Genomic DNA, 17,225 nt, shown 5'->3' on the forward strand with positions numbered 1-17,225 from the left:
CCATTTATCTTTCAATATATATTTTATATATATATATTAATAAAATTAATGCTTGTAAGACTATTCTTTGACGCATTTTCTCTTCCTTTGAAATTCTTATAGGACAAAACATGGACACAATGCAACTGGGATCAAGAAAGGTACAGATATGTTGTAGGACAGCTGCATTTGAAGTGTACATTAAACCTACATAGCAGTCAATACAAACTGAAATCTATTAGCATACAAATGTGTGCAAATTATCTTTTCAGATCTTCTCAGAAATTAATCAAGTCCATGAAATGAATGTAGACAAAAAAATAATTCAAGGTCAACATAGGTGTGCAAAAGACAATTCAAGGACTATCAGAGGTAGAGGCGAGGCAGGGGAGGACATCATCCTGCTATTTTGACAGTCCCTGAAGGACAATACAGAAGAGTACTTGCTCTTATTCCTTCCTCTAATGTATTTTGTAAAAAATTAGCAAGTGTAGTAAGATCATTTGCTTTACTTTACTAGGACTGGAGACCACAGCAGCGATTCTGCTCTTGCCCAACCTCTTCAATGAGGACCCAGTGGCCTTTATGTCCGTGACAAGGTATGCCTATGCCCAATCATCTGTTTCTTCATAAACATAGGTGTGCATGCTTATATAAAACTACAGCTGAACATTTGTTATGGTCTTTGTTAATTGTATGTGTATTAATCTTTTCTAACTTTTGTTGACACAGATTTCACCGCTCTTCACTCCTTTACTGCACATCGGTGGAAATCCATTTCACCATGAGAGTAAAATCCGCTGGCCTTTGATGGGGAGAACATCCACACCCTCGAGGATGTCCCCATGGGACTTGGGGCTCTGCTAGGGCTGGATTTTTATTATCCCTTAAATTTCCCAAAAATGTCAAACACTTTTAGAGAAGTTGGGGTGAAGTTACCAGGGTCGGTCATAAAGATGGCAAACTTCCTAACATAACTAAGTGGATCCCACGATATACACACTAAAGCTGAAAAATCTGTTTTTATCATCAATCTACAATATTGTTAGTTTACCTATGGTTCATTTTTAATGTGTGTTGTTTTATTGTACATTATTTTTTATTTTTAAATGTCATGAAAAGTACTATACAAAGTAAATGTATTATTTATTATGGTCTGACATGTCTGCAGAAATGTTGACATTTTGTAATGTGTTTTGGTTGGTAAATTGTTTTGTAAATATTAATTCACATTTGTGGTGCCACTAAATAAACAATGAATTATTTAAATCAATATTGTTATTATTAAAAAATATATATAATGGAGGGAGGGTGGACAGGGAGTTAAAAAATGAACCCCAAAAGGTTCTTTGAGCAACCATTATAATGGGTTCTTCAAAGAACTTATAGGGGTTCCCCCACAGTTTCAATTTGACGAACCCCTACAGGATACTACAGGATCCTTTACTTTTGTAGTGTATATTGATAAAAGTCACCTTGTCCAAGAGACATTTACATAGTTATACGCAGCCACAACAGACAGACCTGATATCGCCCCATAATTCAACGTCCTTGGACGTCACGTGCTGAGTGGGAATGACCAAAGATATTCTATTTAGCTACACTTTGTAGTCCATTTTTACACTATAATAAATGTTTCTGATGCCACATCACCCGTTTTCAAAGGGAGTTGTTGGTTTTAAGGGGCAGTCGCTTTTTGTCTGAAATTATTTTCTCGGCTGCGATACCAGCTCCAGTCAGCAGATGGCGATGTGCGTCTTTCAGGTGATTCTGCCACTGTGACGTATCATCTAGTGGACAGGATGCTTCTTCAACATCAACAGTTAGTCAGCCACCTTTGTTCACTCTAACTTTATGGAAAAAGGTTTATTCAATAAATCTAGCAACTCCTCCCATACTGGGAAAATACAGGAATACACACTCAGAGCCTGGGCTCTGTTTACACCTCCAAAGGTGCCTCCCTCACACAGGAATACACACTCAGAGCCTACGAGGCTTTTCTAAAAACTACACTTTGTGTGTTTCGCTCACCTCTTTTTTTTAAACTAGGTTTGAGATGTGGTATCCACTCGGCTCGCTGCCTCTCAGATCAAAGGTGGGTCCATCTGCTCCATTCCCAAAGTGTGGTCTCCCTGAGATCCCATGTTTGAGGGATCCCTGGTGCACCATTTACCCAGGTCGTCAGGAGCGGTCACCAAGTCAAGATCCCCATCGCCAAATGTGGTTAATTTCTTTAATATCAATTGAGGAGACAAACTTATCACACAAGTCAGAGTTATACTTAAACTAAATCTTTATTCACTTAAGGGAGCAGGCAATACAACATACACATATAAAAGTGAATCAATTGAGTGCTCTACGATAATGATGGCTGGTCGACGAATCACCCCCAGATGATTCGTTGAGAGCCACGAGACAAAAGTACAAAGGTCTTTTACAGCCAAGATACACCCCTTTCAATCTACATGACGAACAACAGATGTATAGAACGGGTCACAAGATTAAGATTTGTATGAAAGATACTTATAATTCACAGCAGACAGTATCTGCTGTAAAAACAGTACTCTTTGTGTAGAGACCAGGGTCTGGCCCTGAGGTCATCTCTCCCTGGTACCATATAGAAAGAAACACTATCTCATGCTCTGGAATGCAGTCTCTTTAGATATCATCACCCAAAAGACATTGTAAATCTCCTGTCAGTGTTTTCAGGACCATCCTCAGTAGAACACACAGACACAATAGTTATAAGAACCCTCTATTCTGTTGCATAAAACAACCACTTGATGCAATAAAAGTATTATAACATAATCTTGCAATTTTTGCTCTCAGTGTCCCCTGAAAGTTGACTAGTAACAACAACTGGGACATAAAAGACACCCACCATGAGACCCACTAAATCTGCCCAAGAGGAGAACAAAATAATAACCCACATCAAACTTAAAGACAGGAAGCAAACCAAAAAGGTGGATCAACTAAAGGTGTTGACTCTCCACATCTATCAAGACAACTGGAGCACTGGGCAAACAAAAGAACTGGTGTAACACATACTGACTAACGAGGTGACACCAATCAGTGCGCCCTACGAGCTAGACATGCTAAAGTCCAACCTCAAAACATAAATGGAAAAACCAAAGCCAGTAACACCTTCCCCCTTTAAGACAACAAGAAATATATTCTATATTTTTGTTGGACAAGTTTGCTCACCACCAACAGAAAACAACTTCCATTTCACATTATAATCAACTACAATGCTTCACTTTCTACAATATTAACATGGTGTCTACTGGCTGTCAACAATTAAAAACAAGAAAAAAAAACGTTTATTTCTAAATTATAATATACAATTGTGTTATTTCTCACCTTTTTCTTTCTATAGAATCCTAAAACTCATTTTGTAAAAAAACTCCACTAGCTACTAGAACTCTCATCTTCCTAAAACTCACTAGCTTCTAGAACTCTCGTCTTCCTAAAACTCACTAGCTTCTAGAACTCTAGTCGTCCTAAAACTCAATAGCGTCCCTTTGGAACGAGCCCAAACAAAACTCATCTCCAATACGGAAAAACGTGCAGTCAAAATAAATTGTGATGCACTGGCTAAAAGTAAAACACAAAACTGTTTGACTGCCCACCCTTGAGACAATCAGCAAACAAATACTCCTTCTACAATGTTTGATATAATGAAAAAACTCCTTCATGCATGTATTTTCTGATGTTTAATCAGATATCTTTTATCAGAGTATCTCTTGTCACATTTATCACAGCCATAAGGTTTCTCTCCTGTATGTGTTCTCTGGTGTGATATCAGGTGGCTTGACTGAGTAAAACTCTTCCCACATTGAGTACAGCTATAAGGATTATTTCCTGTGTGTGTTCTCTGGTGAGTAGTTAGCTGGCAAGATGTAGTAAAACTCTTCCCACATTGAGCACAGCTATGAGGTTTCTCTCCTATGTGTGTTCTCTGGTGTGCTATCAAGTGGCTTGACTGAGTAAAATGCTTCCCACATTGAGCACAGCTATGAGGTTTCTCTCCTGTGTGTGTTCTCTGGTGTGATATCAGGGTATGTGGCTGAGTAAAACTCTTCCCACATTGACCGCAGCAATAAGATTTCTCTCCTGTGTGTGTTCTCTGGTGTACCATCAGATTGTTAAATGTAGTGTAACTCTTCCCACATTCATCACAGCTACAGGTTCTCTCTCCTGTGTGTGTTCTCTGGTGTGATTTTAATTGTCCTGAGAGTAGAAAACTCTTTCCACAGTCAGAGCAGCTAAAAGGTTTCTCTCCTGTATGGATTTTCTGATGTACATTAACGACTTTTGAGGAGGTGAATCTCTTCCCACAATGAGCACAGCTATAGGGTTTTACACCTGTGTGTGTTCTCTGGTGTGATATCAGGATGGTTGACTGAGTAAAACTCTTCCCACATTGAGTACAGCTAAAAGGTTTCTCTCCTGTGTGGATTCTCTGATGAATTGTAATGCCTGAGGAGGTGAAACTCTTCCCACAATCAGAGCAGCAGTGAGTTCTCTTCCCTTTGGATCTCTGCTGGTGTTTCTTGAGGTGTTCTAATGTGGAGAGACTCTTCTCTGCCTTGTCAGCATCATGAGGTTGTTGAGGCTCCCCAGAGGATCCATAATAGTCACGTCTCTCTCCTGTGTGAACAACAAAGTCAGACAGATGGTTAAAGGCCCATAACAGCAGAAATCCACTGTAAAAGGTGATGCCAACAGCGTAGCCATGATGTTATACAACAATTGATGTCTGTAATGAATGCTCAAATGATTTAACAAATGTCTTAAAATGAGAAAGAACAGTCATATTTTCATCTTGTTTTCACATTAGTAGTAACTTTGATTATTGTAGGCTAGGAAAAAGTTATTAAAGTTGTTGAAATCCTAAGCAGTGTGCCAAAAGACTTTTGGTTTCCAATATAGGACCCTTTCTGTGTTTGCTAAAATTGCGCCACGAGGGCAATGCACACACAATTTGTTTGCAGAAACTCCTCCCTGCGAATTAGGAAACCACTAGTTATGGATGTAGTATATCTGCCTGGAGCAAAAATGGTGAGTGAAGATTTTAGTTTTTCAAAATGTATTCTAAATATTACAGCACACTATCAGTGCAAGATCAGGATGCTACTCAAGGAAACTCACATGAACTTCTTCAGTCTATTTAAACTCACATTCTTAAGCCGAGGCGTCCCGCTAGCGTGACAACTTCCAGTGAAACTGGAGGGCGCGCAATTCAAATTTATAATCATAAAATTATGGATATTAAACATTTAGGTACATATACAGTTGAAGTTGGAAGTTTACATTCACCTTAGCCCAAAACATTTAAACTCAGTTTAAACTCAATTCCTGACATTTAATCCTAGTAAAAATTCCCTGTTTTAGGTCAGTTAGGGTCACCACTTTATTAAAAGAATATGAAATGTCAGAATAATAGTAGAGAGAATTATTTATTTTGAGCTTTTATTTCTTTCATCACACTCCCAGTGGGTCAGAAGTTTACATACACTCAATTAGTATTTGGTAGCATTGCCTTTAAACTGTTTAACTTCAGTCAAACATTTCGGGTAGCCTTCCACAAGCTTCCACAATAAGTTCGGTGAATGTTGGCCCATTCCTCCTGACAGAGCTAGTGTAACTTAGTCAGGTTTGTAGGCCTCCTTGCTCGCACACACTTTTCAGTTCTTCCCACACATTTTCTATAGGATTGAGGTCAGGACCTTGTGATGGTCACTCCAATACCTTGACTTTGTTGTCCTTAAGCCATTTGGCCACAACTTTGGAAGTATGCTTGTGGTCATTGTCAATTTGGAAGATCCATTTGCGACCAAGCTTTAACTTCCTGACTGATGTCTTGAGATGTTGCTTCAACATATCCACATAATTCTTGTCCTCATGATGACATCCATTTTGTGAAGTGCACCAGTCCCTCCTGCAGCAAAGCACCCCCACAACATGATGCTGCCACCCCCATGCTTCACGGTTGGGATGGTGTTCTTCGGCTTGCAAGCGTCCCCGTTTTTCCTCCAAACATAACGATGGTCATTATGGCCAAGCAGTTCTGTTTTTGTTTCATCCGACCAGAGGACATTTCTCCACAAAGAACAATCTTTGTCCCCATGTGCAGTTGCAAACCGTAGTCTGGCTTTTTTTATGGCGGTTTTTGGAGAAGTGGCTTCTTCCCTGCTGAGAGGCCTTTCAGGTTACGTCGATATAGGACTCGTTTTACTGTGGATATTAATACTTTTGTACCCGTTTTCTCCAGCATCTTCACACAGTCCTTTGCTGTTGTTCTGGGATAGATTTTTTTTAGTGGTGTGGGGGCTGTGCTTTGGCAAAGTGGGTGGGGTTATATCCTTCCTGTTTGGCCCTGTCCGGGGGTGACCTCGGATGGGGCCACAGTGTCTCCTGACCCCTCCTGTCTCAGCCTCCAGTATTTATGCTGCAGTAGTTTATGTGTCGGGGGGCTGGGGTCAGTTTGTTATATCTGGAGTACTTCTCCTGTCCTATTTGGTGTCCTGTGTGAATCTAAGTGTGCGTTCTCTAATTCTCTCCTTCTCTCTTTCTTTCTCTCTCTCGGAGGACCTGAGCCCTAGGACCTGAGCTCCAGGACTACCTGACATGATGACTCCTTGCTGTCCCCAGTCCACCTGGCCATGCTGCTGTTCCAGTTTCAACTGACCTGAGCCCTAGGACCATGCCCCAGGACTACCTGACATGATGACTCCTTACTGTCCCCAGTCCACCTGGCCATGCTGCTGCTCCAGTTTCAACTTCCACCTGACTGTGCTGCTGCTCCAGTTTCAACTGTTCTGCCTTATTATTATTCGACCATGCTGGTCATTTATGAACATTTGAACATCTTGGCCATGTTCTGTTATAATCTCCACCCGGCACAGCCAGAAGAGGACTGGCCACCCCACATAGCCTGGTTCCTCTCTAGGTTTCTTCCTAGGTTTTGGCCTTTCTAGGGAGTTTTTCCTAGCCACCGTGCTTCTACACCTGCATTGCTTGCTGTTTGGGGTTTTAGGCTGGGTTTCTGTACAGCACTTTGAGATATCAGCTGATGTACGAAGGGCTATATAAATAAATTTGATTTGATTTGATTTGATTTGCACTTTTCGAAACCAAAGTACGTTCATCTCTAGGAGACAGAACGCGTCTCCTTCCTGAGAGGTATGACGGCTGCGTTGTCAAATGGTGTTTATACTTGCAAACTACAGTTTGTACAGATGAACATGGTACCCTCAAACATTTGGATATTGCTCCCAAGGATGAACCAGACTTGTGGAGGTCTACAATTGTTTTTTTGAGATCTTGGCTGATTTCTTTAGATTTTCCCATGATGTCAAGCAAAGAGGCACTGAGTGTCAAGGTAGGCCTTGAAATACATCCACAGGTACACATCCAATTGACTCAATGTCAATTAGCCTATCAGAAGATTCTAAAGCCATGACATCATTTTCAGGAATTTTCCAAGATGTTTAAAGGCACAGTCAACTTAGTGTATGTAAATTTCTGACCCACTGGAATTGTGATACAGTGAATTATAAGTGAAATAATCTGTCTGTTAACAATTGTTGAGTAATCCACTCGTTCAACATGCAGACAAAGGAATCCAAAAAGCTAAACCCTAAACTTTGTTTCAACAAGTCAAAATATGTTTCTATTTACTCCTCAGATATAAGTAAATGTCCCTAAATGTAATCAAACTATAATATTTCTTACGGAAAGAAGTATGTTCAATAGGAAACCGACTTTAGCAGGTGCATCCTGCCTTCATGTCGCGCAAACACAAATTTCCAAGACTGTGTCCCTGTACTAAAACTGATATTTCTTATTTGTTTTGGAAGTTACAAGCCTGCAACCTTGAACATAGACTGCTGACACCTTGTGGAAGCCATAGGAACTGCATCCAGGGATTTAATTTCCAGTATGCCTTTTCTCTTGCAATTCTAAGAGGATGGTCTCTCAAAAATTAAAAAAATATCTGCTTGGTTTTTCTTTTGATTTTCTTCTACCATATCTAGTGAGTTATTCTCCTATATTATTTTAACATTTCTACAAAGTGTTGTCTTTCCAATGGTACCAATTACATGCATATCCTGGCTTCAGGGCCTGAGCAACAGGCAGTTTACATTGGGCACGTCATTCAGGCAGAAATTGAGAAAAAAGGGGCCTAGCCCTAATTAAGCTCTGTCTATTCACTAGTTCACCAACAAGAAAAAATACACTGTAAAAGGTGATGCAAACAGCGTAGCCATGATGTTGCACGACAATTGATGTCTGTAATGAATGTTAAAATTATTTGACAATTGTCTTAAAATGAGCAAGAAGTCATATTTTGTCTTGTTTTCACATTAGTAGTAACATCTAACAACTAGAAATAATGTTGTTGAAACTCTAAGCAGTGTGCCAGAAGACTTTTGGTCTCCAATACAGGCCCCTTTCTGTGTTTTCTAAAATTGCGGCACGAGGGCAATATGATTGCAGAAACTCCTCCAAGCTAATGAGGAAACCACTAGTTATGGATGTAGTATATCTGGTAATGAGGAAACCATTAGTTATGGATGTAGTATAAATCCAAACTCTGAAATGATTTAGGATTTCTGTACACATGAAAACTGTTTTCCCAGCGTAATATAAGGAGACAATAAATGTTACGTAGTTCGAGTGCATTTCAGAGATCTGAATACAAAAAATGTCCAACAACAAGATCCGATATTTAAGATTACTTCTTATCCTTTGCAAAAATAGCCTAAAGCAGCTGTGTCTGTCCCGAATTCACTGAGAAACTGAGGGCCCAGAATATGTTATACAATGACGCAAGCTTGCTATTGGGAGTTTTGGCTGACCCAGTTGATGGAATGTTTCAAGTTTGTTGTCGACAGGGCATGTGCAGCCAATGTGATTTATAGAATATTTATTTTTAATCGGGATATTTTCTACCTGCAGGCTGCAATGTTTTTATTTGTAGGCTTTATGTCAGCTATTTTTACATAGTTGGCAACTAGAATTCATCCATGATGTCATAATGGCAATAAAAGTTACTTTAGGATTTGTATAATTTTCATCTTCTGGTTAGGTTATATTGATGACTGGCTCCCTCTAGTAATTTGTGTATCTGTAATAATTGAATCACAAAACAGCTGGTTAAAGCATCAGACAAGTTATATACAGTGCCTTGCGAAAGTATTCGGCCCCCTTGAACTTTGCGACCTTTTGCCACATTTCAGGATTCAAACATAAAGATATAAAACTGTATTTTTTTATGAAGAATCAACAACAAGTGGGACACAATCATGAAGTGGAACGACATTTATTGGATATTTCAAACTTTTTTAACAAATCAAAACTGAAAAATTGGGCGTGCAAAATTGGGGTACAACAGTTGAACAAAGCTCATGAGGCATTTATAAGTGATTTCTTCAAGAAACAATGAGTACATATTATTAATGTATACGTCCCAAAATGGATGTAACAACTGCTGATTGCCCCTTTAAGACTACATATTGGGCTAAACTAATGGGAGATATTGAGAACTACAGTACTTCAGACATTGTCAATGGATGCATTTGATCAATTGTTAACGTTTTGTTGATGGTCCACTTGATGTTCTACACCTTACAGTGTAGCTTTAGCCATTCCTACAGAACAACATTAAAGTGTAGAACCCCTTTACTTCATATTGGTTCAACGACTGTAAAGACGGTACTTACTGGTGTTTAACAGATCTCCAACATCCTCTTCTTCCTCCAATGTGAGAGTCATCTTCTCCTCCTCCTCTTTCACTCCAAAAACTGCATCCTCCTCTTTCTCCTCTTCTTTTACTGTAACATCCTCCTCCTCTTTCACTCTGAACGCGTCTTCCTCTTCTTTCACTGAAATGTCTTTCTATTCTTCTTTCACGGTAAAAGCCTCACCCTCTACTTGTTTTTGTATTGTAACAGCCTCCTCTTCCTCCTCCTCTTTCACAAGAGATTCTTTCTCCGTCCAGCAGACCACCTCTTCTTTAACAGGAGGAGAGTAGCTTAGTGAACTCATGGTCGGGGATGTTAGCTAGCTAGCATTAGCGACTAGACTAGTTCTAAGCTAATTTAGCAAACCAGCTAGCTGACAAACAACGTAAATATATAATTAAATGGGCCAACAAGTACATACAACAGAAGTGTGTTTCATACACAGCGACTAATATACACCAAAACAGTGTAAAGAGCGTGAATGTTGCTGCTATGTTTGCTAGAAAGCTACGAAGGTGTCTGAATAGCTGTTGTTGTTGAAGGAGCTTCCCGTCCACTAGATTATACGTCACACTTGGCAGCGTCGCCGGAACCTAAAAAACTCACATCTCCACCAGCTGACTGGAGTGGGCAACGCAGTTGAGGAACCAAACGTTTATTTTTCATTTATTTCATAAAAGTTGATTATTATATTAAGTTGTTCAAAGAGAAGCATGTGTTGATTGATTCGTTTTAGAATTTAAAACTAACTTTACACCCACTACATATTTTTATTTAGCCATACATCTGACATGGATCATTTTGACCCCAGAGGCATATATTTTATTATAGCCAAAATGTGGTTTATTCAATTCTTCCAATTTTTCATGACTTTGTCAATCAACTTGTTCTTAATAAATCTAAATATGGTTTAGTGTTTGTGTATCAATATGGACTTTTAACAAATTCAAATTTGGAGTAATTTTGACCCCAGGAAAAAGCACCTTTGATAAATAGGATGTTTATTTTCAAATCCAAATCACATTTTATTGGTCACATACACGTGTTTAGCAGATGTTAATGCGGGTGTAGTGAAATGCTTGTGGTTTTAGCTCTGACAGTGCAGTAATATCTAACAAGTAATATCAAACAATTTCACAACATATACCCAATACACACAAATCTAAGTATTCAAATCTAGGTTTCTCCAGACATGATCCATCCCACCAGAGGGTGGAGGGGCACCAGTATCAGTGGTTTTGACCAGATAGACACCTGAAGACACACAGTATAGTGCCTCCATGTTCTCTCCTAAGATTGGAGTTTTCTATACCACGTATCACCTGACTGTACAAAACTGCCAATGGTAGAAAACTCCTCACTCTGCCAGCAGAAGAAGAATCTGCCAACGGTAGAAAACCTCCCAGTGGTAGAAAAGTCTACCAGTATACAGTTCATTCGTAAATATTCAGACCCCTTCACTTTTTCCACATTTTATTACATTACAGCCTTATTCTAAAATGGAAGATTTTTTCCCTCATCAATCTACAACAAATGACACCATAATGACATCACAATACCCCATAATGACATCACAATACACCATAATGACATCACAATACACCATATTGACAAACCAAAAACAGTTGTTTTTTTACAATTATGCACATATTCAGACCCTTTGCTATGAGACTCGAAATTGAGCTCAGATGCACCCCGATTCCATTGATCATCCTTGAGATGTTTCTACAACTTGATTGGAGGCCACCTGTGGTAAATTCAATTGATTGGACATGATTTGGAAATGCACACACCTGTCTATATGGTCCCACAGGTAACCAAGCCATGACGTCAAAGGAATTGTCCGTAGAGCTCCAAGACAGGATTGTGTCGAAGGCACAGATCTGGGGATGGGTACCAAAAACATTTCTGCAGCATTAAAGGTCCCCAAGAATACAGTGACCTCCATCATTCTTAATGGAAGGAGTTTATTATAATTATTATTATTTGTAGTCTGAATCCGTGGAGCTGCAGAGATTTGTAGTCTTAGTGGCCTCCATCATACCTAATGGAAGAAGTTTGTTGTTATTATTATGTGTAGTCTGAATCCATTTATTCAATGGAGCTGCAGGGATTTGTAGTCTTAGTGGCCTCCATCAGACTAATCTTCCTGGGGTTTATTATGGATCCCCATTAGTTCCTTGCCATGTTGCAGCTACTTTTCCTGATGCTTTATTATGGATCCCCATTTTCCTGAAGGCAGCAGCTACTCTTCCTGGGGAATAAATGGATCCCCATTAGTTCCTGCCAAGGCAGCAGCTACTCTTCCTGGGGTCCAGCAAAATAAAGGCAGTTATACCATTTTAAAAACATTACAACAATTGACAACACACTGTGTCCTCAGTCACCTTGTCCCAGAGAGGTTTACATGGTTATCAAAACATCACACCAGGGTGAGTCTAAACAAAACACAGCCCTGTGGGAAAATGAATGGAAAAAACATCTCCTGTTTGACCTGTAGTTGTTATGGATATTATGACTCTACAGAGACCACAGTGGACGTGTCAAAATATGTTCCATTGATAAATCACACTTTATTTAACCTCAATGTCATCTTGTGTTTACATGGCATTGTAGATTTTAGCTGTATATAGTATGTATTCTGGATGTTTTCAGTGTGTTTTTAACCCTTTCAGACAATGGATTAATCACAATTAAAAATAGTGCACTAACATTACACAAAGTTCTCAAGTCTGACAGCCCAAACAAAAACACACATTCTCAGTCAAAACACAAGTCAGAACACAGCCTCTCGATTCTCTCATGTGTTTTCAGGTTCTCTGACTGGGAAAATGTCTTTCCACAATGAGAGCAGTGGTATGTCTTCTCCTCCTGTGTATTTGTATGTATTCTTTCATGCTCTTTCAGGTACCTTAAACGGTTAAATCTCTTTCCACAGTGGGAGCAGTGGTACATCATTTTACCTGTGTGTGTCCTCTCATGCTGGTTCAGGTTTCCTAACTGGGCAAAACTGCTTTCCACAATGGGAACATTGGAAAAGCTTTTCTCCTGTGTGTATTCTCTCATGCTCCTTCGGGCTCCCTAACTGGGTAAACTCTTTCCACAATAGGAACATTGGAAAAGTTTTCCCCCTGTGTGTTCCTCTTATGCATTTGCAGGCTCCTAACTGGGTAAACGTCATTCCACATTGGGAACAATGGTAAGGCTTCTCTCCAGTGTGTATTGTCTTGTGTGTTCTCAGGTTCCCTAACTGTAACGGTTCTCTTGTGGTGAAGGAGAAGTCTGGACCAAAATGCGGCCTGTCAAAGACAAACCATGTTTAATAAAAAAACGTAAAACACGAATGAAACAAACACTACAAAAACGTAACGAAAACCAAACCAGCCCTATCTGGTACAAACACAGAGACATCAACAATCACCCACAAACACACAAAACCCAGGCTACCTAAATATGGTTCCCAATCAGAGACAATGACTAACACCTGCCTCTGATTGAGAACCATATCAGGCCAGACATAGAAATAGACAAACTAGACATGAAACATAGAATGCCCACTCAGCTCACACCTGACCAACCAAAACATAGAAATATACAAAGTAAACTATGGTCAGAGTGTGACACTAACTGAGTAAAACTCATTCCAAACTGGGGGGCAGTGATGTCGTCCTGCTGGTTTGGACGTCTCAGGGTCTGGTTTCCCTGAAGGACTCTCCCTGCTGTCAGAAGGAGAGATCTGGTCTCTGTGCTTCAAGACAACCAGATTATTTAATTAAACAGAGATCTGATTGAAACCTCCACATGATAAAACTTCCTATGACGTTTAATCAAGACTAGATCCCAATCACCTGAAGTCAGTTTTCACGCAGTAAATTAAACCAACCGACTAGAGCAAAATGCATGTCTCTGTGTGTTCTTAGTCAGAGAGGCCTTCAGTCAGTATAGTCAGGACGAGTTTGGTTGTCTTTTACAAGGAGCTCTTGACTAATGCATGATTACAATGAGAGGAAGTCCATTCAGAGACATTTAGTACAAGAGATTTTGCCCAGGGCCCATGCTATTCACATCTTACAGTGTAGCAGCTGACCCATGTTAGAGTTGCATAAATTCGAATCTGGTATCAGGATAAATATAACAATGAGTCACCGATTGTATACTATGTATTTTTCATTAGCTAAGTAATAAATGGCAAATGCAACTTTCAGTATACTACGGGCTCACGTTTAAACGCAGGGCGGAACAGAGAACTGACAAGATGTATGTAAACAGGACTTTTTTACTGTGATAGACAGTTCCTCCTCTTCTGTTGGCCTCCTCACTTCAATATGGGCGTTATTTCCTTCATTCAGCCCCCTTTTAAAGGCGCTCAGGCGGGTCCCCGCCTCTTGGCGCTTCTGTTGATAGAGTCTGTCCTTCCTAGGCCACATACGTTTACAGCTGACATCTCCGTTTCATGTATCACTTCTTTCACGACAAGAGTTCAAAGTTCTTCTTTGCCTCCTTCCAGCAGACCTCTTTCTTAGCAGGAGTCGAAGCAGCTTGCTGTTACCCTCATCTGGATGACGAGAGCCAGACTTCCGTCAATGCATTTTGTAGTGGGATAGCCTCGCGTGTTTCATAGTTATCAACCAATGTCTGTTCACTGGGCGTGGCCATGACATGAAATGTTTAACTTTATTGAACAGAATTATATTCATTTACAGAAGTAAATATCACCGATTTCATATTTAAACATTTAAATTTCCGCACAACTAGTGATAACTAGAATGTTGTAAGAAGCGTCCAAGATCATACTTCACGCATGATAGCATCGCCTGAAAGACGCATATACGCCGTCTGTTGACTGGAGTGGTTAACGCAGATAAATGTTTATTTTATTTCCAGACAAAAAGTGCATTTTTACATTTCTTTCATTAAATAATAATATAATTGTCAGACAACTGCAGATTTGTAATAAGTATGAATTTAAAACCTACTTCCACATTCTACCAACCCAACAGATATTTCTACTACAGGGAATATTAACCAATGAGGTGGGTCTTTCCACATTCTACCAACCCAACAGATTTTTCTACTATGAAGCAATGCTTTCAGGTTGATTAAAGTTTAATTCACAAATAGCCTATACAGGTTTGGTCATTATCAGATATTGGAGCGTTGAAAGATGATGCACAACAACGGTTTCTTCCAGGAAACCACGAACCAATGAGGTGGTCTAAATAAATGTAAAGTACATCACCATCAAACGACTCAACCGTTTACAATCAACCTTTCGCAATACATATGTATTGGGATCTGACCTCATTGATCTGTCAGTAAGCTATGTTTACATGGGATCTTACCTCATTGATCTGTCAGTAAGGGATCTAACGGTTTACATGGGATCTGACCTCATTGATCTGTCAGTAAGCTATGTTTAGTCACCATGGGCTAACCTCATTGATCTGTCAGTAAGCTACATGTTTACATTGGATCTGGACCTCATTGATCTGTCAGTAAGCTATGTTTACATTGGATCTGACCTCATTGATCTGTCAGTAAGCTATGTTTACATGGGTATTGGGATCTGACCTCATTGACCCACGATCTGTCAGTGTTATGTTTACATGGGATCTGACCTCTTTGATCCGTCAGTCAGCTATAGTATAATCCAGCAAAGCAGTCCTACAAGTTCTGCAGGAATTAGGCAGGGTAGTGGGGCACAGCCCAGCTAGCAGTAATAAGGCAGGGTAGTGGGACACAGCCCAGCTAGCAGTAATAAGGCAGGGTAGTGGGGCACAGCCCAGCTAGCAGTAATAAGGACATCTTGTTTTTCCGAGGAGGCCATGGTCAGAGGTTCTTCGCTGACTCTTGTCCTGTTTCGGTGCTTCCCTTGTCTTTTTTTTGACTCGTAGGCATATCACCACACTTCGCTAAAGTGTAGTAATCAGTATGGGTGAAGTTATCGAGTTTTAGTACAAGTTTGTTAAAGATTTATCGGGAGCTATTTCTTAGCTTCGCTGCATTACGTGACACCACTCCCCTAGGAGTCTTAACATGTTCGATACCAATGTATCTCAGACGGACAGGGAATTCCTGGGGTAGAATCTAGTTGGCTACCCTGGATCGGGGCCCAGTCCCCAATGTCATGCATATGTGTTGGCACATCTGAGAATGAATCTTGTTATTCTAAAAGAAGGGTAACAACATCAATATAATTATATTTAAAAGCAAGGCAACATTCACCGCTTTGTTAATATGTGTTGGCAATAATGTTGAGGCATGGAATAATAAAACATGTATATTTTGTCAGGCTGAATGTTTGAAATATGAGGTGATTTGAAGCATGCTTCTTCAGTAGTGGAATAAAGACAATTAGCATTTGAATGTTGTCAAGAAATACTCTAGTGATGTTAGATTGTTAATAAAAATGTATTATAGTCCAATTTATTATACTTCGTCCATGTGTATATACACAAACATCTGCAACAATTATCATATTACATGTATATTTTTTTCCACTCGTTGAAAACAGCTCACTCACTACATTTTGTAGTGTTGCATTTTGATTCAAGTGTAATACAGCTCTTTTTTTTTGTTAGTCACTTTTTGTTAAATAATACCCTTTCAATTCAGAGCCTGATTTTCCCTGAGGCTAATATCCATATCATGCTGCACCAATTGAACAGGGCAAACGATAAGGTAGAACATCATTAAATACTCCTACTACAATGTTAAAACATTCTACATTGTGACATCATTAAAAAAACTCCTACTACAATGTTAAAACATTTACATTGTGACATCATTACTGCATTACAGTCTTAATGCAAATACTCATACTACAATGTTAAAACATTCTACACTGTGATATCATTAAAATACTCCTACTACAATGTTTAAACATTCTACATTGTGACATTATTTCATTGATATCATGAAACAACTCCTTCATGTATTTTCTGATGTTTAATCAGAGATCTTTTATTAGAGTATCTCTTGTCACATTGTCCTATTGTAGTGTTGTCTCCTAGCATTCCTCTTTCAGTGTCCCGTTCTATTGTCAGAAGTGGCTGGAAAATGAATTCAAATGGGTTAAAATCCCAAATGTCAAACACATTGTTTATTTTTATTATTTTATATTATTTATTTATTACAGCTATGAGGTTTCTCTCCTGTGTGTGTTCTCTGGTGTTGAAGTCAGATGGCAAGTTTAGAAAAACTCTTCCTATTGATCACAGCTATAAGGCTTCTCTCCTGTGTGTGTGTTCTCTGATGTCGAATGTAGAGTGCTAGATGTAGTGTAAAACTCTTCCCACATTGATCACAGCTGTGTTTCTCTCCAGTGTGAATTCTCATGTGTATTTTTAGTGAATCTGATCTTAAGAAACTCTTCCTGGAGTCAGAGCAGCAGTATGGTTTCTCTCCTGTGGGTCTCTGCTGATGTTTCTTGGAGGTGTTTTGACGGAGAGACTCTTCTCTGCCTCGTCAGCATCATGAGGCTGTTGAGGCCCCCCA

At 39.5% G+C, this 17,225-nt stretch overlaps 1 protein-coding gene across 1 annotated transcript; it reads right to left on the minus strand.

The window, feature by feature from the left end:
- Window positions 1-2,260: 2,260 nt before the first annotated feature.
- On the minus strand, window positions 2,261-10,274 carry LOC112230067 (gastrula zinc finger protein XlCGF17.1-like). Its single transcript, XM_042310869.1, has 2 exons — window positions 9,708-10,274; window positions 2,261-4,629 (listed from the first exon to the last, which is right to left on the minus strand). The coding sequence occupies exons 1-2, from the start codon at window positions 9,757-9,759 to the stop codon at window positions 3,671-3,673; spliced, it is 1,011 nt and encodes a 336-aa protein (XP_042166803.1). The 5' UTR covers window positions 9,760-10,274; the 3' UTR covers window positions 2,261-3,670.
- Window positions 10,275-17,225: the final 6,951 nt, after the last annotated feature.

The sequence above is a fragment of the Oncorhynchus tshawytscha genome, linkage group LG32 (assembly GCF_018296145.1).
Source record: "Oncorhynchus tshawytscha isolate Ot180627B linkage group LG32, Otsh_v2.0, whole genome shotgun sequence".
Taxonomy (NCBI): domain Eukaryota; kingdom Metazoa; phylum Chordata; class Actinopteri; order Salmoniformes; family Salmonidae; genus Oncorhynchus; species Oncorhynchus tshawytscha.

Bases quoted from the DNA above. Each gene is read 5' to 3' on its own strand.
- LOC112230067 (XM_042310869.1), bottom strand. From the start codon at position 9,759: ATGACTCTCACATTGGAGGAAGAAGAGGATGTTGGAGATCTGTTAAAC. The intron at 4,630-9,707 runs GTAAGTACCGTC...TTGTTCACACAG, and splicing joins TGGAGATCTGTTAAACACCA to GAGAGAGACGTGACTATTAT.